The 23,158-nt window shown below is 30.9% G+C and overlaps 1 protein-coding gene across 1 annotated transcript; it reads right to left on the bottom strand.

Moving 5' to 3' along the window:
• Positions 1-9,211: 9,211 nt before the first annotated feature.
• Positions 9,212-17,396, bottom strand: LOC114407415 (probable beta-D-xylosidase 2). The gene is made up of 7 exons (XM_028370498.1): positions 16,685-17,396; positions 13,460-13,738; positions 11,956-12,125; positions 11,742-11,839; positions 11,256-11,606; positions 10,762-11,175; positions 9,212-10,225 (listed from the first exon to the last, which is right to left on the bottom strand). The coding sequence occupies exons 1-7, from the start codon at positions 17,171-17,173 to the stop codon at positions 9,618-9,620; spliced, it is 2,409 nt and encodes an 802-aa protein (XP_028226299.1). The 5' UTR covers positions 17,174-17,396; the 3' UTR covers positions 9,212-9,617.
• Positions 17,397-23,158: the final 5,762 nt, after the last annotated feature.

Raw genomic sequence — 23,158 nt, forward strand, 5'->3', positions numbered from 1 at the left:
CGTATTTTTTAGTATGTAAATTTTAGTAATCTGACTCACTTTAAATATAGATGAAATTTAATTTTAGTTGCTTAAATTTTAAAGTGATTTTATTAGTAGTTAGAAAATAGATCATATTTAATTTCTATTTTTTGATACTTTTAGATTTTAGTCCTTCTTAGGAACCAAAAGTTTACTGTTTTTAAAATAAAGAGACTAAAAAAGTATTTTTAAATTTGAGAAACAAAAATAAATTAATCTAAATGTAAAAGACAAAAAAAATTAATAATAATAATAATTATTATTATTATTATTTTTATTTTTAATACTAGTAGTCTATTTCTTTTATCCGCGAAACCGGTAGTCTATTTATTCACATTAAGATACATTTTAAAAAGTTATAATTATTTTTAAGTGAAAATATATGAATTTTGGAAGAAAAAAAAAGTTATACACATGCTAAAGATAAAATCATGCATCGCAAATTTTTGGAGTGTCTATAACTTTTCAACTTTAAAATATTTATACTTTTGATAGAAAAGAAATCAGAAATTTACTTAAGAAGTTAATGCTTTTTTTAAATCATTATAAATGACACGCGGTACGTCTATCTTTAGGTGACCTACCATAGTGAACACTTATCTTATTACTAATACATTGTTGCATTAAATTGAACGCCACTTCTTCCCGCCCCATGTTTGAGTGATTAGTGATTAAGGTTGATAAATATTGGACAGGCTTTACCCAAATTATGACCTCAACCCGCATGGGGAAACCGGTTTAGGAGGTCCACGGAGGGAATGTAAATGAAGATAGATTTTCACGGGGTGACTGGTTAGCAATGCATCATATTTATGAACTTGACACTATATGTTTGATTTGTGGCAACACTTTTTTTCACAGTTTTATTTTAAAAGACCGGAGGAAATAATATATCATGTTATAATAATTTTTCACCTAATTATTAAAAAATACAAAAAATGTTTTATTAGGAGCTTAAGTGTGTATGATATGGCAAATATTTATCCCCGCTGAGGCGGTGATCGATGATGTTAGATTTTGTTAACACATGATGTAATAGGCTGATTCTGCATTTTAGGTTTAGGTGTCCGAAACAATACATTAATTTTAGGCTGATTCTTTTTTTTCTTTTTCTTTCTGAGTAGCAGTACATGTTCTTCTGCACTGACGTTAGCAACATTTGTGTGTACTGCCACTATTCCAACCGGGATATTGGGACCATTTGAGCCCCCAAGGTTTAAGGACAAGGGTCTACCATAGTCTGGTTTCTTCCATACACATGGCTGCAATTCTGCTATACGCTGGAACAGCTAAGGGGTTCAAGCTTCTGCAAGGAAACTGGGGACCCTTCACTGTGATGGCGACCATCTGTTTAATTTATTTGTAATTCGGTAGGAATCATCAATGGAGGAAATTAAGAGGGTCCACTTGTTTTATGTGATACACTCCCCTTGAAGCCTTATATCACACAAATAATTTTCATGCACTATACATATTCCACTTTGGTGCGTGTTATTGAATACTTGCTTTCTATGCATGCCCTCATGTCCCCCTCGTTCCTCTATTAGTTAGCAATAACTAGTAAATTCCAATTTCAATGACCCTTTTCTTTCCCCTCCTTTTTCTATTTCCGTTAGGAGGGAAGGCGCCGAGGAAACATTATTATAATTGATATTTTTTAAATTTCTTCCTTATGCCTTATGAAGTCTCGGTTTGATTGTTTGTGTGAAACTTGGGGCCACGAATTATTCAAAAGGACCATTTTAAATAACAGGCTAGCAAACATATCAAAGGCTCATTTAAGTTTAAGTCTGCATGCAACACATGCAATGTCTAAAGGGTTCCTTATATTAATCAAAAGATTGGTTCTACAAAGTGACATCTAAATCACTACCGAACACAGAACATAGGCCCTCTTATTGGACATTGTTTGATTGGTGCGCCCATAATTTACAATTGGACTTATCCTTATTTCATAGTCCTTCTTCGCCTACTATTGCCAATTATTATTTTCATCTAGTAAGGTTAGTAAGGTCAATGACCAATAATTTGAATGCATTTTTTTGGGGGGTCCTATAAATAGCTAGGTTTTTCAAGTTCTTATGATCTTTTCTTTATATAATTTTTTTTTCAATTTCAATTAAATACGTATGATGTATGCCATATGGGTAAAAAAAGCCTAGTTGATAAGGTATATATGGTCCTAGAATTTGGTCTTTCGAGTTATTATCTTCTCTTTATATAGTTTTTTATAATTGAAAATGCCACGCATATGTATCATTTGGTTAAAAAGTAGTGTGGTTGACAAGCGATCCTAGGATTCCTATCTAATATGCGATGATTGTTATTGGGTTTCAAGTTCCAACAAACAAGACTATACATTAAAATTAAAAATAACTTAGGATCTCAAAATAATTATTAAATACTAATATTTATTGTATTCTATTAAATACTTTTATTACTTTATAAAAATTAATATTCTGCTGATGAAAACGGGGGACAGTTTTCTGCTATTAATGGGAATCTAAAATGGTTGTGGTACCTAAGTGCATGATATATTAGTCCTATGTAAGAATATCTCGTCACTTATTGTTGCGATGAAATGGTTACAGCTTTAATTTAGTTGTAATTCTAACAATCGCCAAACATTCCTCTTATTAATTATAGCTTAAACGACATAAAAACTGAACTACTTAATTATTGCATTTGTATCACAGCACTAATTAAAAGAACGGTTCAATAATAACTGAAAAAGATTACTATTTTTAAGACTAATCCAGAGACCAGAATATTGATGAGAAGCTATAACAATCAACGATTCAACGTTTATATCATAGAGGAAATATAGGATTCCCATAAAGGCATCACTTTGCCAGGCTGGACATTAAATATTTCTAATGCATTACGATCCTTTATAGAGTATATAAAATAAGCAACGAAGGAATCGCACACCTTTGGTAATCTTAGTAGTTGAAAAGTATAATACTACAATTGATTAAGCAATTAATTAACTTGCGATTAAAATTTAGGGTTCGTGGGAAACGCTTTCATTCTCAAAGACATGTTTGTACACAAGGAAGCAGTGTGACGTGAAGTCCAAAGGATTCTCTAATCAAAACTACCGTTCCTGGATAAGGTACTTCAATTTTTTTCTATATTGCACGATGCACATTTACATACGCTCTTTCCTTTGGCGGCACAATACGTCAGTGACTTTAATATTGTAGTAATTGATACTATATAGTAAAACATTTTTCATTATTCTGATCAGTTATAACTCATATGCAACGCATTTCATTTGCTTACCGTACTCGATCGTCACACTTTATTCAATACTATTACATATTTTATTCTTGTGTAATTCAAAAACTCGGGGAACCTCTGTGGGATGCACGTGTCTCGTGGATGGAAAATCACGTGGAAATGGTGACCCATGTGCTGCTTCGGCTTTGTCAACCAATAGTGATAAAGTCTTGTGTATCTTGAATGAAATTATGGCCCACAAAGCCAACTTAATCAGGGTGTCATCTGCTCATAACTCAGGTGATTAGCTGAAAAGTTTGAGCAGCAAATTCAAATTCAAATTTCAGAGACGACATGCACAAAACTGCTCTTTAAATTAAACTATAAATCCGTTTGAATGTATATAAAAATGGGTTGCCAAGGACGAGTATATTGGTGGAGCTGATCAATAAAATCTATTGGAAAGAGGACAAAATTGTTTACAGGAATGTGACAAACTGGAGAAGAATCAAGTAGCGATCTGTTTGAGATGGAATGCTATTTTCTGATATTCCCTTACGGTCCACGGCCAAATTATTAGGGTATTTCAATTCTCATTTACACAACTCAATAGTGGATCACAAATATAATATAATTTCTAGTTGTTTTTTATGTATCTTGAAGTAAAATGTTGATCAAACATGAATCGTGGATGTTAATTTAAACACGCACTAAGTAACTCAAGATGAGTGATAAGAGCAGCAGGTTGATGATCGAATCAATATATTTTAATAAGAGTTATTTGAGAACTCTTAAATATCTTCATCGTGATTTGATTAACTCTTTTAAAAAATTATGGATATTTTTAAAAATTGTTTTTAGTTTTTAAAATATAATTTTAAAAAATTATGGATATTTTTATTTTTAAACTATTGGTGAGAATGAGGGTGTAAGGTGCAAAGTGGAGGGTGAAAAGATGAAAAAAATATATATTTTAGTTGTTTGTGTTTTTTCAAACATTTATTTTAGAAACAATTTTTGAAATTTAATAGATTTTGGATGAGAGAGATAGATTGTTAAATAGTGTGAAATTGTTTTTAAAAATATTTCTAAAATAAAAAAAAAGTGAGAAGAGATGTAAACATACATAGAATCTTCTTTTGTTCTCCCATCTCTGCAACAACAAAAAAAATAGAAAAAATAAAAAATGGATAAATACATATCAATGATAGAGGAATAAAGATAATTTAGAGAGCTGGAGTAGAAAGGATTTAACTCCCTCTTTTCAAAACATTCAACACTTTTAAATTTCTTTATTCATTTTTTAACATATTTATTTTAAGAAATATAATTTTTGAATATATAAATTAAGAAATATAATTGTTATTAATATATTTCTTTATTTTTTTAACAAGACATTTACAATATTATTTTTCTTCTAATAATGATACATTGATATGCATATAAAATATGTAACAACTAATTAAGTAGAAATGAAAAGCATAATTAAAAACAAGATAATTAATATTGTCTTTAATTTCTTAACATAACTAAGGATGTTATTAAACCAATAATTTTATTTAATTTTATTATTTTCTCTTAATAATGAAAGCTAACATTATCACTTTGTTTTTGGAAAGACGACATGCTATACCTCGTAATAAAGCCTAACATCTCAACTATGTTGGCTCTAACATTGTCACTTGCACTCCTCAATATATATATATATATATATTTGTCTATCATTACCATTTTTCCTAAAGCATCTCTCTCCCTCTTTTTCATCTCACATGTCTGTAAAACCTATAGTGTATCCTTTTTTCTTGTTTTTATTTTTTGTAAAGCCTAAACTCTCATTACAGAAAAAGCTCTATTTAGTGACCAAAATAATTGATCACAAATTATTAACTAATGTTGATAAATTAAGCCACCAAATAAATCAGTAACTAAATTTGCCTTTATAGCTTATAATAGAAAAAAGAATACAATTGCAAATTTAGAGACCAACTTACTTGAAATACAAAATATTATGTCACTAATTCAGTTAGAAAATTATAATACCAATTAAATTACCAATCTAATTATTCAATCGCTAAAATTCGGGACCATCATATCAATTCCTAAACGTTTGTTAATTGTAGAGACTGTTTTAGCGACTGCAAATTTGTGACTAAATTCCTTCTAGAAGATTTGGTATTATTTAAATTTCGTACATTCTCATTAAAAACTTGTTATAATTAATAATGATATAACCAATATCAAAATCCTAATGAGATAGATATTAACTAAAATAAAATGTATATCATCAATCATTCACACGGAAAATAACATAAAATCAAAGTATTAAAAGTATAACTGATTTGGTCTAAAAGAGGGAAAAGTTCTCAACGTATAATATAGTAGGTTCTAAACCAAGCTGGGGGTTAGTAGAGGGCTTGTGAGGGCTACCGTGGAAATCAATTTATTTCTAAAGAAAATAGATTATGCTTAAAAACAATAAATTATTTTACGCTACCAACACAAGTACGATTGAAAATCTTGCTAGTTTTGCGAAAAATAAAAAAGCATGGGACCCCCATTTTTTTTCTTTCCATTTATTTTGTTGATATCAAAGGTATAAAGATTCTAATCTCGTTCTGTATTTATTCAATCTACCTCTTCTACTCTAGCTTCAATTTCTATGCCGCCAAACATATTGTAAATTTTATTACTCTAACCCATATTTTATAGAGTAACATTATATCTTCATACTTCTTTCATCGATTACCTTTTATGATAAAATATAAAAGGTATCTGATACTTAACATAAAAAATAATAGGAAGATTTACACAAGAATGAATTAGAAGGATTTAAATTAGTTATTCTATTTTATATCGAGCTGATAAAATCAACAATCAAACTCGACCTACTTTAACATTATTACCAACAAACTATATAATTAGGAACTTTATTTTTTCTTTCTCTTCTATGCTCTTGTCCAACTTAAACAACGCAAGTACACAGCCCCTCCTCTCCTTTGGGATACAGTGGGGAAGGAAAGGAAAGGAAAGAGAGTTATCCCTTATCCGTATCTCCCAATAATTGAAATCATAGAGGGCAAAAGTAGTTGTGAAGATTTGTAATGCTGTGCCACTTGTACTCTACACTGAATTTTCTTTCTATTTCTTATTTTTCACATTTTTTCCCGAACCTATCCGATTAAATCAGCCTTTACTAAAGGTTTGCACTTTGAATAATTGATAATTGTGGCACGGATCGGAAAAAGAAAGCTTGGTAGTTTGCTTGCTCTGCCCTCTTTTCTGTTTATTCCTTTTGCTTACGGGAAAGAAACATATTCCCTCTTAAAGCCATTGCCACTACTATTGGGATGTTGAAAAAGAGAAACTTCAATTCAAAGTCAAGCATCAGTTTCAGTCTTATATACATTACATTAATTAAGTAAACATTCCGTTTGCCAATCCTCCATATCCATGCACTTGCTCCAACCGGTGAAATCAGATGAGAATATTTTTCTCTTGCAACAACTTTACTTACCTTATCCTATAATTATTAAATTGATAAATAAACTTTAAGAATATGAGAAAATAATGTTTATGCCATGATAACGTAACAGATTTTTTAACTGTAATTCATTCACAAGTTGGCATGTAAGTTTAGTCATTAATTTTAACAGTGATTATATCATTAAATCATACTATGATTTTTAATTAGTTAATTAATGATGTAATTTTTTTTTATATTGATGATGTATAAAAATTAAAATCTCTAACAGTGTAAAAATATTTATGGTACAAGTTTTTACATTTTTAATTAATAAACCATTAATATAACTTTAATAAATTTATCATATATACCAATTCTTAATTGGATAATAATATGTATTTTTTTACACTATCAAAACATATATTATTTATTCTATTATTAAGTACTATATTTTCAATAAAGAAGTAAAAGATCGATAGAGGTCAGTCATTGCAGAAACTTCAATCGGCAGCAACTCAAACGTGCAAGTTCATTTATCAGTTGAAAACCCAATACATTATTGTGTTTATCTTGTAACCAAACCATGTACTGGCCTGCTATATATAATCATATACTAGTAGTATTTAATGAGAATCTCACTTATATATATATATATATATATATATATATATATATATATTTGATTTTCACTATTTCTGCAGCTCTTGAACAGTACTGGAGTCCTTGTAGTGCGGAATCTGTGATTCCAAGAATTGAAGCATTGGGACATTGATGCTTTGCTATGGTTGGTTTATGAGAGCCCATCAACCAAACCATTCTTGTCGATGCATCATATGCTATCTAACTGTGTCAACATCAAAGCCATTTCCAGTTCTCAAAGCCGCCTTTTGTTTTTATTTTCTTTGTTTTTTTGTTGGCTATGTTTTATTGCCCCGACATACATGCCAGCTTCGCTCATCAATTGGAACATTATTGTTGCACATGATTTTGCCTTCTTGGCAAGTCTCTTGAATCTCAGTCGCATAAAAAAGATAGCAAGTCTTTGACACTATCTTCTCCATTCTGTTTATTCCTTCTTAATTTGGAATAATTCGTGTAAATAATTCAATAATACTATTTCCATACTCCTTAATTAGACATATGTACACCAGTTTATCTCATCATCTTCAATCAGCTGTAAAAGACACTTGCGCAACTAACAATTTACTCGTATTTAATCACTAGATTTAGTAAGAAGATATTTATGACAATAATTGTAAATAACTATAGGTATTAAGTACTTAAATATAGGTAAAGTATTGACTAAACAAGTTTAATAGTTTTTTATTGAAAGTAATATAAGCTGATATGAATTTAACTGTACGAGACTAGCATTATATATGTTTAAATAATGCCCCCACATGCCCGTCTTATCTATTTCAATTTAATGTATTTTGATGCATTATTACACTTTAATGTATTAAATTGAGCCAATATTATAATATTTCTCCCTAACTGTACATGTTTATGATTTCTTGCACTGCATTATAAGGATCATTTTTTTTCCATCGATTATTTCGTAAAATTAAGAAACATAAAGAAATATATTCTAACCTCCTTTTACAACTTTATTATTTATTATTTTAATATATTTTAGATTTTAAAAACTTCATATTTTTTACAAATTTTCAATTTAAATAAAATTATTTTCATTTATAAAAACAAAACGCATGTTTAATCTTTTTTTAATTGTTGTATGCTATTTGCATTAACCAAAGTACACAAGGCAACCAACATGGTGTTCATGAGACAAATTACCTTGATTCCCAAGTTTGTGTGCAAGGAAGAATATTTGTTGAAAGATATCAACCTTTTAAATAAATTTTAGTATCTTGGACAAATTAATTATTAACTTTCGATTTATGTTAGGTTTTAAAAATAAATAAAAATAAAGTATTTTAAAATTAGGTTCAGGGTTATGTTATAAAAGCCCAGACTACAACAGGTTCAGTCAAGAATTAAACAAACCCACTAGCCCAAACTAAAACAAGACCAGTCGGAATTTTATGAGCAACCATGAGAGAGGAAATACAACACGAACAATTAAGGACACAAATCCTTAACTGTTCTTGTTAGCATTCGCTAATTACAAAAGCACTGCATCCCCCCACACACACCACATTATTTATTTTCTTAATAGTCTCAATTAATTGCAAATAACATTTTTTTGGTGGAATCTTCAAATGACACTAATTGAGTTTATTAATTCTGTCATAGATTGAAAATTTTAAATGCATGTCACATAATGACCAACTAAGACTATGGATCCTTGATGATTCCAGACTACGAAATAATTTTTAACTGCACGATAAGTAGGGAGAGGAAGAAAGAACCATTAAGTTATTCTTGCAGTACCGTTGGAGGTCCAGACTCATGCTGAAATGGAAGAAAGCCGAAAAGAAGTACAGAGAAAATGGTAGCAACCAGTGTCGTTCTTAAGCAGAGAATTTGTATCTCACATGCGCATGATGGTAATAGATGTGAACCCAATCTTATTAACAATATCGTAAGAAAGATAAGGGGGGAAGTTACAATTACAATTACAATGAGAAAACTATCTTATTACCAATCCTATTGATAAGACACTAACAATAAAATAAAAGTCCTAAAAGTAGAAAGATATAGGAGAAGAGAAAACAATACATTTCCTTAATCTCCTCTCCAAAATCAAATCAATCCTATTGTGTAATTTGACTGTGATAGATGAATTAATCTAGCACGTTTTGTCTTCAATACAAGTATCCAAGTATATCAACAGTTTGCCTTTGAATATCCCTTAGAAGCAACCTTTGTTGTTGAAAGCTAAAACTTTTCACATACTAATATATATTATGCACGTGCCATAGATATTCTCCACCTTAGCCTAAAATTTTCAGGACTTGATAATCCCAAGTGCTGCAGCCTGAAGTGACACGGAGTGTTTAACATCGCCAATGTTAAAACTGTGTTCCCCCAACGGGATTCTCCTAATCCCAGACTTATCCACCACACTTAAAAGCTTGCACACGTGAATATTGACTCCAACTCTCTGTAGACCCTTCGCAGGAACATGGATTTTCTCAAAGGCCACAAGTTGCTTCTCTAGTGCCCAATGGCCAAAACCTGCAGGAGGAGCAGAGAAAACTAGCAACGTGTGCGTGCCATCTCTGGACCCCACATTTTTAATGTCTACTTCGAGGCTGATGGAGAGTTTGTCACACCGTGCATGTGTCACTCTAATTGCCCTGTTTGAAATATTGGTGACATTGGCACGGCGGTGACCATTCAAGGGAACTGACACCACTGTGGGAGCACTCGCTAATGTATGAACAAAGTGTGTGTATGTCAAGCCGTGTCCAAATGGATACACCACTGGACCATTGTAGAACCGATACGTTCTTCCTGGGTACCCTGCTGATTTGCTTCCTCGCATTGCCATGTTTGTCATTGGCAACTTTGTTAGGTATTCTTGTGGGTACCATGTCACCGGCAGCTTGCCCCCTGATGGTAAAACATACAATATTTTTATTTATTTATTATATAACCAGTATGTGTAATCTCCCTCCCATCTTATTCCTATTTTTGGGTAAAGTGATATCTCCAATTATCATTTCATGTTTTACCTCACACCTTGGTTAAAAAACTCAAGTGCTAAACCATTTGTGTCAACAATTTTTGGTAAACATACATTAAATTTGATTTGCATTCAATTCCATTTCAAATAATTTTATAACACAAGAAATTATTGGATAATCCGATACCATTATAGATGATCATTACTAAACTCTATATGACACCTAACTAAGACTTACTATTTCTTTCCTATAAATTATAAAACTTAAATATCTGTCACACACTCTTTTGAATATATTTTATTATTGGCTATAGTTTATTAGAATTCACAAATTTGTATGGATTCCATGTCAATTTTATCCTAATAGTAATAAAATGTGTAGTAGAAAAAGAAGGTTAGGGAATGTGTACTAACACTCCACTCTAAGACATTTGAGACTTTTTTTAACGATAAAGAGACAGACCTGGGTTAGTTGTTCCAAACAGGATATCTGCAATGGCAGCACCACCAGCTTGGCCTGGATAACCAGCCCACAGGATGCCCACAATTCGAGGGTTATTCTTTGCAAAAGTTATATCCACAGAACCACCAGACATTATGACCAAAATAGTTGGTCCCTTTGAGGCAGCTGCCACTTTTGAAACAAGGTCTTGTTGACGACCAGGCAAAAGCAAGCCAGTCCTGTCCACCGTTTCAGCTTCAATGGACTGGTCCAGGCCCATCACCAAAACCGTTGCATCTGCTTGACGGGCCGCGTTTATAGCAGACCCAAACAACTTGTCATTTTTACAAGCTACATTTTCACAGCCCAACTGATGAATAGTCTTGGCATATCTTCCTATCCCTTGTAAGGGATTGGTGTATCCACATGCAACACCTATTTAGGCAGGTAAGAAGACAATTAAAGCTGTTTTAGGCAAATTTATTTATTTAGACTTGGGGATATCATGCACTTACCAGCATAATTTCCAATCATTGTAACGGTGGCTTTAGAATTGGGTCCAATGACAGCCACGGTATGGTGACGCTGTGGGGAGAGTGGCAAAACAGGACCAGTGTTCTTAAGAAGCACAATTCCTTGTCTGGCAGCTTCAAGGGCGAGTTCTTGATGGGCCGGTTTGCACACATCTTTTGGGCCCAATTTGCCATATGCATGGGCCGATGGCTCTCCATCAAACATGCCTAACCTCATTTGGACCGTCAGTGTATTCACCAAAGCACCGTTCACATCAGCTTCGCTAAGCAACCCTTTTTCGACCGCATTCTGCGTGTGCACAGCTAGGAAAGGCCCACAGTCTAAATCCAAACCTGTCACATGGTCAAAAAAGAAAAATTATCTCATTTTGTCCTCACAACACATTAATTGGTCACCAATTTCTCTTTTTTGATTTTGATCTAATAACTAATGGTGAAGGAATCAACTAAATTAATTAGTTAACTAGCCTGCTTTAATGGCATCAGCAGCAGCTTCTTCTGGCGTTGGTGTGTAATGTTGGTTATCATAAAACACCCCAACAGAATCACAGTCTGATACTATGTACCTAACCACAGAAAAGCAAAAAGATTTGATTGTCTTTTACAGTAGTTCTGATGAGGTGATTACTTCAAAGTTCAAACAGAAAGTGGTATCCAATGAGCATTAATTTACTAGTATTACCCATCAAGTTGCCACAGGCCACGAACTGTTTTCTTGAGGAGGTTGGGGTCGGCACAGGTAGGGACCCCATTGACTTGATTGTAAGAACACATGACACTGGCTACTTTCCCTTCGCTCACACACATCCTGAATGGCACGTCGAATGTTTCCTCTATGTCCTGCTTACTCACCTGCACATTAACTTCATAGTCACTTCATTTGACACATCTAGCAAGCAAAGATATGACTCTCATACAGAACATGAAAAATTCAATAAATTACCAGACAAGGTACCTATAATATAATTTTTATTGCCATAAAATTTCTAAAAATAAAAATTAGAAAAAGAATGTTATAAAACACAACTATAGGTATTATAATGTAGTTCTATGTAGAATTTGTAGGCCTTAGATCTTTTAATGGATTTGTTTGCTTTTTGAAAATTAATAGCAGTGAAACATAAAAAAAGAAGAAAACATAATTAGAGATGCCACAAGGAGAAAATAAATGAAAAACAAATTCACCATTATAGAAAATCATAAATAAGAATTTGAAAATAGGCGAAGATAAGTGAAAAGAAACAAGAGAAAACCTAAATTTTGAGACAGAGAATAAAATGAAGTATTTAAAGTAACGTGCAGCGTTCAATATAGATAACTAGAAATACATATGGCACTATATGGCTATAATTAATTTAAAAGTATGTATATTTCGTTGTAACACATTTAATTAAACCTGCAAAATTTTGCTTTCCAGACTATGCAAAATTTGATGTGACAAGAATTGAGTCACGTGAATCAAGTTATCATTTGTAAGTTGTAAATTAAGTTGATAAGCAAGATCGAGTAGAAAGAAAGAAAAACAGCATTAGCTGACCTCCAATCATCTAAGTAATGTTATTCCTTATCTTCTAACATAAAAGAATGTCATCTAAGTAATGTTATTCCTTATCTTCTAAAATAAAAGAATCCAAAGACACAAAACTGTAAGAAAAAGGAATTAACAAGAGGACCTATAGATGATCTTGAACTACACCAAATATGCTAAGCTTGAGAAATTTTTACAGGCAGGGGATATGATTTGTGAATGAATGGTACCATTAAGAATTAATATTTTTAATTTCCCGGTAATATTAAATTTCATTTTGTTTTTGGTGTGTAAAATTCAATTTTAAATATTCAATAATTCACCAATGCTCACAAACATACAACAATTACAGTCACGTGCATTAACATAAGAAATACATTCACTTGTATGAAAAATAAAAAGTGTCTCGTTATTTTGCAATAAATTAAGAATAAAAAATTAACGATTAATATGTATAGAAATATGGTTATATTTGTTAAACAATTATACTCCATTAGAAGAAAAAAACCCTATTTTTGTTTCATATATAAATAATAACCAGTGGTAGTAACTTGGATATTTTAAGAAGCGGTAACATGTACTATTATTATTTTAATTAAATTTTAAAAACAAAAAATTAAAATACTAGAATAATTTAATATTGTAAAATAAAACTTACTTGTGCATTGAAGTGGAATCGATCCATGCCATTCCAATTATCGAGGTCATAAGCCGTGAAGTGTTTGCAACAAGCAGCAACCTTCAACCGGTTACCGTCCGTTCCCTGTAGTCCCCTGACGTAACTAGCAGCATATGTACCGGCTAACACTGGGTCCTCACCGGGAGTTTCCTGTCCACGGCCCCACCTTGGGTCCCTGAAAATGTTCACGTTTGGGCTCCAATACGTGAGCCCTGCTGTTCCACCGTTGTACATGGCCCTTGCCTCATCCGACACTACCTGCTCATTAACCCCCCTATTAATGTCCGAAAAAATTAAATAGGTAAATTCTAACTAGTAGCCAATACTACCTTATAGGTATAGAATATTGGTTGACAAAATAAAAACGAATTATTTTATTAGGATGTACAAAATAGGTTTTTTTATAATTTTGATAAAAAAAACTCTTTCTTTTTATTTCTTATTTAGTTCACTTGAAAACAAAACAAAAAATGAAGATCCGATAGAGTTCGCAACTCTTTACTTCACAAGACATGAGCCAAGTACTAGTATTTTTTATTATTATTTTCTAGTTGATTCTCATATTTGGAAAATTGGGACTGGCATTATCTGCAAGTAGCTTAGTAAAGGGCGCACTGAACTGGTCCCCACAGACAATGATACTGTATGATGCAAGTTGAAGCGAACCCAACCAATCACTGATGAGCGAAACAATATTAAAAGGAAAATAAATGAACCAATCATAACCTAAGTAGATTAAGTATTTTTTATTTTTAAGAAAAGTAGATTATGTATTACTACTTAGACAAAATGTAAGAGAATACAATAACAATAGTTTTAAAGATAATATTATTATTTTTCTATAAATTATTAATAAATTTAACATCACTAGTTAAATTAATCAAAGTATTCAATTCTTATGAAAATCATTAAAACAACCTGTGAGAAATCTTACCATATATTTAGGTTAAAATTTGTAAATTTAAGTTTTTTAAATATTAAACTTAAGCTTGCAAATTAATTTTGTAAAAGTAACCTAAGTGTTATTTTTATAAACGTTATATTTGGTAAATCATTTCAGTTAGTTTTTACTTTTTTTTATTAGTTGAAAAATTTATTTTACAATTCAATAAATAAATTTTTTTAAGTAGGTTCCATGATTTTTAAAATACTATTAGAAATAACATTTTTTAAAAGTGTTATCTTCTAACTTCTAATTTTAATATTTTATTCATTTGTTTCCTTAAAATATTATTAAATTTTTTTATTATCCCTTTTAAACATGTCATTTTAAATTTTTTAGTTACTTCAATGGTTAATTTTACCAAACATTTATAGGTTATATTTGTCAAAATTAGTTAGAAAACAAATGGATAACTGAAAGTTAAAAAATTAACTTCTTAAATTATGTGTTTGGTAAAACTAATTATTAAAATAATAGAAAAATGTAAAATGACAAAAAAATAATTAAATCGTGATTTATTTTTTAAAAAACTAACAAGGAACATTAATAATTATATTGGAGATAAAAGTAAAAGAAAATCTAAAAACTAAAAACTAATTTTAAAAAAAAACTACTTGAAGTGACATTTCAACAAATACTAAAAGTTACTAAAAAAAATATTAAAATGAGTTTATCAAATAATTAAACAAATTTTTTATCTAATAAAAAAAGTTAAATGTTAGTTAAACTATGTTGTGAAACATAATCATAAATTAATAAATTAGTTTAAAAGTTTCAACTTCAACCTTGTAGTTAACTTTTCAGCTAAAATTTTGTTTGACATAACAAAAATTAAATTTTTGAGTAAAATTGTAATATGTAAATATATTTTTAAAGATAACCAAATATGTTGTGAAGCTAAATTAGCTCCTAAATTGCATTCAAATACTCAAAAATGTTTTTTAAACTGTGAACAAAAAAAAAAAAAATGTAGTACAGTATTTTGCAAAGATTCTTCCAAGTTCCCACCTCTAGTCCGAGAGCAAGAAATGTCAAGCAACATGATTAAATGAAAGGCTACCTAGCCGTGCACAAGGCACGGTGTTCCATAACTGTAAGCGCAAAGGCTGCAACCACGAGTGTGCCCCCCACATCACATATACTCCTACTCTAAAATAAAACTCTTACCCTTGCTTCAATGGAAGGGGTAATCAATAATGTTATCTTACACTTAAATACTACTACTTGAGACTTTCAAATTCCTCCCTCCCTCGTCTTTTTAGTATTTTATAAGAGGATCACGTATAAGTCTAATCTTTAATTAGATATTTGTAATTTGTAATATTATTTTTTAATCAAAATTAAGCTTTAATCTTGATAAATTACATTATAGAAATCGACACGATAAAAGTGTTAATGCTAATTTTAGAAGAAAAAAAAATCTACTATATTAAAATATAAAATGATTTAATGCTTCCTTTTAAAGTATTTAAAATGCTTCATAAAATATATTTAATATTTGCACCTTGTATAATAATAAATCATTAATTTATCCATAAGTGAATATAAATTAATTGTGGGATATTTCTCGTGTATATGGTAGCTGGATATTAAGTATTCCGCGCGCCCAGGCCACACAGCAGAAAGTAAAGGTACCATGATGATGGCAACACAACTTGACCGAATCTCAGCAAAAATAAAAAACAAACCGTGACAAAAAGAGAGCAAAGCAAAAGTTAAGCACTTTAACTAGGAAGATAAGTCAGATAACATCTAAAAATGATCTTAATGCAGTTTATATTGTCGACCTTATTTCATAAACATAAATAAAACTTAAGACACATTATATACACTTTTCTATTTCCACAGTTTTTGTCCACTTAAAATTTGATTAGTATAATTCCATGGTTAACCTCTGATCATTCAAATAATAAAAGAAAATTATAGGAAAAAAGTATTTTCATATTATCTGATAAGATAAGATTTTTTTTTCATTGAATACACTAGTGAGTTTTAAACGGATTATTGTAAAGCCAATAGTATTATTATATGTATTGATTAGATGATAATATATAAAATTATTCACACGGTCTAAGCACATACATTATTCATTCATTTTTTATATTATCAATTAATTAAAATTCATTTTTAATAATATAAATTTTAATAAAATTATCATATATAATTAAAAGATAATATAAAAAAAAAATTAGACAGTAAAATATAATGAATTTTGTCATTTGTAACAAATAAAAAAGTCGATGGTGAAAAGAAAAAGTGACCTGTCCGATTGCCTCCCAGAGAGAAGCATTGAAGGAAGCAGCGGTGGTGATGACTTGAGGGAAGCTAGTAGCACCGGGAAACTGTGCATTAAACTTAACTCCGGGACCCACATTTGAAACTCCGTGGAGTGCCTCCGACCACCACTCGTACCCTTTCATCCCAAGCCTTGGAACCGCCGCGGCATTGTTCACCAGAAGCCTAACCTTCTCTTGCAGCGTCAACCTTCCAACCAGATCCTTCACCCTCTCTGGTATCGCCAGTGAAGCCTTGCAAAACGGCATGTTCTCCGTGGCGCCATTTTTCGGGTCGCACGCGAACGGGTCACGTGCCTCGCACGTGTGCCGGACCAAGAAGAGGAGGAGGAAGACTGCAATGAGATTGAGGAGGGGTGAGAAGGTTGAAGACATTTGGGGCAAAGACGGAAATAATAAATGTGAGCGAGGGTGGTGGCCAAGGGAGGGAACGTTATATAGAATGGGTGTGGCCATGTCCTAATTCCTAAATCCAAATGTCACTGTACAATCACAATGACGACCTAATATTGAGGACTATAGTTTTTAGCTACTTTAATTTCATGATTGGATTTTCCATTATGTGCTTTTTATTTTCACTCCTACTTCGTGTTTTGTGGTTATTATTATTATTATGGACATGAAACCACTTGTGTGTTGCTGGTGAGATTTCAATAATGTTTATGTTACGAAAGGGATCACTCTGTGCTCATCATTTAACATATTAACAACCAAGGAAATTCACCTATCTGTTTGAAGGCCAACTATGTTTATGTTATAAATAATGAAGGAAAGAGTTATATAACACTTGGAATTTTTTTATATCATATTTATAATATTATTTTTTATTTATTTTTAATTTTCTTTACATAATTTGTTTATAAAATGTTTTTATTTTTAAATATGCATTATTTTCCTTAAAAATTATTCCTCGAATGATGAGAGCCAAATTTACTTATTAGAAATCCATAATTAGGAAGTATGAGTTAATATTTAATCGGATCGAATCTCTTCGCTTTGGAGGTAGTATTTCCATTGCTTGTCTTGTATAATTGTCACACACCTGGCAAGCACAAATTATTTTGGCTAAGAATGATTAGGCGATACAATGTTCAATGAGATATTATGCTTTATGACTTTTTTTAAATGAACTAATTTTGTTTTCCTCGGTTAATATGCTTTATGACTAATGTTAGTACAAAGTCTAGTTGGTCTGGTACAAAAAAACAAAAAGAGGAAGCTGCATTGATCACTTTAATTACCAATGTTTATGGAAAGCGTTATCAACTTGTTCATTTTATTTTCTCTGCCAAATATCCCATATCCAGAAAGAATAATTGACACCCTTGGTGCAATCCATATTCAAATGAATCAAAAGAGTGTGAGTCACGTCATTGTTAAACTTTTTTTACCAAGATTCAGTGGCTTGGTAGTTATCACCCTTTAAGTTAAGCTGTTAACTTAGTGCAAGCATTCTGTAAAATGGGTTGAGGGTAGCACGCGAATGAAAAATTCAGGCACCGAAAAAGTGGAGCTAGTCATAGGTCAAGACTCGAGAGTCAAGGAAATTATAGATCAAGAAAGCATAGCGGTTGAATCACAATTAGAAGTTAATAATAGAGATCAAGAAGTTAACTGCCCCTATCCTCTGACAATGTTAGATATCTGCATAAGTGCTAGTTGGTTGAGAGTAGCTTCACTTAGAAGTTAGGCTTGGCATAGAGCTAGCTAGCTTTTCTGGCTCCTCAGAGATATTCAAACATAGAGTGAGCCATAGTGGATTATCTCATATTAGGACGGTGAAAACTTAACATAAAATTATATAATGGCATTAGTGAAAGATAGAAAAAGATAAACATTACTTCGTACGAAAACAAAAAGATAGGCGTTAGCTCTAAGGAACTCTATTTTATTCTTTAATTTATTGAACTGATAAGTTAGGAGCATAAGAACGTCGAAAAGGAAAGTGGACATATAACTAATATAGTAATATCACCTTTAGTAGTGATGAACAAGAATTTCCCTTGGATAGATGAAGGCTAATTTCTATGAAAATATAAGATGTCTACTAGTTGCTCCTAGCCTCCTAGGCCGAATTCATTACTACATATATTTGGTGAACACGGAAATTTTGCTTTGATAGTTCATAAATTGCTTATCAAGAGTGTTTAGGAAATTCAATCAAGTATCCTATTCGGTCGATATCGCATTCTTATATATAATTTACCAGACATATATAGGAGGAGGCATCTTTATTCATTGTTTTCTAATTGTCCAATTGGGTATCAAAGTTGAAGATATGTGTAACAGTATAATTGTCGGCACGTGTTGTGATCGCTTGGCAGAGAATGGGGAGATAGTATTAAGAAAAGGAAAATGGCCACTTGTGTGTGGATGATCAGTTGCTGGCAAAAGAACATTAATGAAAAGCTTTGTTAGGTTTTCTTGGGAAGGCTAGCTTCCATAATGTATTACAAAAGTTTTGTCTGCCTTCTTCCGTGACTGGACCCATTTACATCCTTCTAATCTTTGCTCCCAAATCCCAATTAATCTCTTTATTGTTAATGTAATGTTCAATACTACTACACATGTAATGTTCAATACTACTACCAAAATAAAATATGATCGAATCCTGTTTTGGTGTATTAAACCCAAGTTACCTAACACAACAACAGAAAGAAATAATTAATATCGAAGCCTTTTCCATTTTCTGAAGGAAAGATCTCTCAATGTATTTATAAGGAATATTTTGTTTCGATTCAAGTGGTCCACGACTACAGTACATTTTTATATTGGTTACATTAATTTGGGTTGTCTCTGCAACAGTTTACTGCATCTGTTTTAAGAGTGACACACCTATATTTATCTCAGTGGATTACAAAAGCTTTTGGCTAACCGATTGAATCACTCGAGCACTGCAGATACCTGGATCTCTTCAAAACACAAACAAACACCAATTAGAAAAATACAAAAAGAGAATCACGGGAAATTGACCACCACTGCACTATCATATTATCATAGTTCAGGGTAAGGGTTAATTCCTGGCCTGGTGGACCCACCCCTTGATATAGCAACCTAGACTCAATTGGCACACAGTTTTATTAACTTGATAAATGGTTTTGAATTGTGTTCTAAATATAGTTACATTAATTGTTCAGAAAAAGAATTTTATAGCTGATGATAGTTTTGCATCTTGGACTGAATTGCCTCTTCATGCACGAAGTCAAAATCTAGTAGCTAAATCTTTTTCTTTTTTATTTTATAATTTTAAAAAATTAAGAAATCAAATTGAGAGTTAAGATTTTAGCTTCTTTCTTTCTTTCTTTCTAGTGTTGGGTCTGTTTGTTGTCACTAGTGATTTGCAACTTGCAAGTATACCAGACAAATGATGATCCAAATGGAACATAAAAACTTACCAAGAGTTTCATCATGAAGGTATAACTAAAATGCAAATGATTTTAAACAAACTTCATAATGGTAAATGATTCGTAAATATACTTGAGAGCTACGTTAGACCGTATACTCGAACTGATGATGTATCCGTTGTGCTTGCACTTCCATTCCAGGACTGTTATTCTTGTTATTATATATCATGCATGTAATCTGGTAGCATGACGGGTGCCTTATGGTGCTAATTGGAGCTTTCATCTTTCTTCCTTTTTTTTTTTGGGCGATTCAAGACCTAACTTGTAGACGTAATCAATCAGCATTACTAAGAAACCCTAAGATAAAGAGCGCAGTGCACAATAATTGGCAGTATTTATGTAAGGAATTAATGCTGGAAAAAAAAAGTTTATGTAAACAATATTGGTAGAGACTCGATAAGTTAATTAATGTGAAAAAAAAAAGTTAATTCAAATTGTTATTGAAGATAAATTATGTTGAAAAAGACATCAATAATCCAAGATTAACATATACGATCTTTATTTGATAATAAATGAATCTCGTTAATTATTTACATAAATAGATAATATTCACATGGATGTGATCATTAACTTATCTTAATTAAAAAAATAATAATAGTTAATATTATTTTAATATGTTCAAAATATTTTTTTATAAATATAGTAATTTTCTTTAACATAAGATTATTGTAATAATTAATAAGCCATTTATTATATTTAAATCCAGATACCTAATATCTTAGACACTTGTTAACATTAAATATGTTAAGAATTAAAAATAATATATTAAAAAATAATCCATCAACTTTCAATAATAAGGATGAGCTGTATGGTAAAATTAAAATCATGGTAAGAATAGTTGAATAAATGAAAGAAAAAATTTCTTAAATCAGATTGATTGTAACATGTTAATTTATCAGAGTTTCTGTACTTTTGTCTTCTTTCTCTCCCCTGAAACCACCATGAATTCTAAGTTCTAACAATAGGCAGTTGACTTGGAGAACTAGCATCGAATTATATCATGATGGATGTGGACCTTCACTCTTTCGTAAAAATGAAGCAAACAAAGCTAATAGGACCCCTTCCCTATTATTTTTTAGATGAGAAGAATGATAATTTATAGGCATTTATATCTTGTATTTTTACTATTACATCATACACCTTTTATTTATTATATTCTAAAAGTTTATTCTGAAATATAAATTTATATTCTAAAATAAATTTTCCAGAATGAAAAGTAGAAGATGTAATAATGGAATTTAGGATACAATACCCCAATTTATACTTGCAGAGAAAAGCCCACAAAACATATTCATCTTTCGAAGTACCAGCAGTTTTATTGTTTTATTTTTTATGTTCCCGTTTCTTATAGTAAGATATAATACTTGTGCAAAGATCCAGTTCACCTCCCATGAGGCCCACTCTTTTTGGGTGTAATTATCTCGAAGCTCAACAGATTCCCGTGGATGATTCACTTTATAGGCCGTTAAGTTTGTTCTGTAAGTGGGTCATTCCTTGTTATGTGTAGCCATATCTATGTTTTTTATTTTATTTGTTTTACTTATCTGTTTTTATTTTCTAAGACTTATCAATGCATTTTCTATATCTCTATATAATATCGAACTTATTTTAGGTGAAAATGAAATTAATAGCCTTCATTAATAATTTTAAATTATTTATAACTTAATTCCTTAGAATGATGAAAGTTCTTGCTAGAATCTTAAAGTTTAATTCGTTGATAATTGGAAAATAACAAGAGCATTAGAAACAGGACCCAATCTAATCCAGTCGACAATTGTTCTTATCCCTAAGAAACATTTTTGAATAAATTCATTCTACACATCATATCATATAGCTTTTTTTTCTCGATATAATATCATATAGCTTCATTTTTCCAAACATGAGATATGAACAGTATATTCAACTCCGGCCATATATATAAATGAAAATAAGAAAGAAAACTCACTTAAAGTGAAAAACAATCATCCAATTCAAAATTCTGGCATTTCGTTCTAGTGATTCTACAATCTACCAACAACAAAAAACTAGGAAAACGTAATTAAAAAAAAAACAGCAGAGGAAGTTTATGACAATTTTTCTAAAACTAAAGCTTACCTCTCACAAAAATCAACTGAGTGTGACAGTGAGTGTGAATGATGGCTTGTTTATTTTACTCAATAACTACTTTTCTAGCAACCGAAATAACGTCCCCAAAGCAATGATGAAACGATGTTGTGTGTGTGTTTATAATTTTCAGAAATGAATCCAAATATTTTTATTTTATTTTAAATGAACTTAAAAAAAGAATAAAATAATAAAATTAAATTCAAGAGGGCTCTAAATATATTTTGTATTAAATATATATATTTAAAGCTTATTTTGGCAATGTTTTAGGAGGGTATATATAGAAATAGAAATACTTTCTACATAAACCATCACAACCCTCCTCAATTTACTTTTGGTTTAATTGTATTTTTTTACTCCTAACTTTATTTTCAAAAAAATAAATTGGTGTATTATATCCCCAATTTTTTTAAAAAATTGCAAAATTCATCTCTGGTTATTTATCCATTAACAACCACAAAATTTAGAGGTAAAATTTGTCAAAAATAAAAAGTTGAGTGCAAAATTTACTAAAAAAATTGAAAAAAATGCAATAATGTAATAAGTAAAAAGAAAGAAGACAAGTTTCTTAAAAATTATAATAAAATTCACAAAAAATTAAAAAGTAGAATTAAGTCTTTCCTTTTTACAAGTGAAATGCTGAAATGTTAGAGTTTTGCTTACTCTATATTTAGTTTGACTTGATATAAAATGACATCTCTAGGTGGATAGAGCTAAGGGTACATCCAAGCTAACGGTATAAATTAAAGGATGACATTAATTTGATTATTTCATCAAAATTTAGAGTCAACGTACACATTCACAATTTCAGATGCAAAACTCAACTGCAAAACCAAGCCTTAGAATTCTGCTTATTTTATGGCCATTATGGGGATATGTGTTGATTACACACACACAAAAAGTAATACAAGTGATTGCAAAAGATATGAATTAT

This window comes from Glycine soja, chromosome 3 (assembly GCF_004193775.1).
Source record: "Glycine soja cultivar W05 chromosome 3, ASM419377v2, whole genome shotgun sequence".
Classification (NCBI taxonomy): domain Eukaryota; kingdom Viridiplantae; phylum Streptophyta; class Magnoliopsida; order Fabales; family Fabaceae; genus Glycine; species Glycine soja.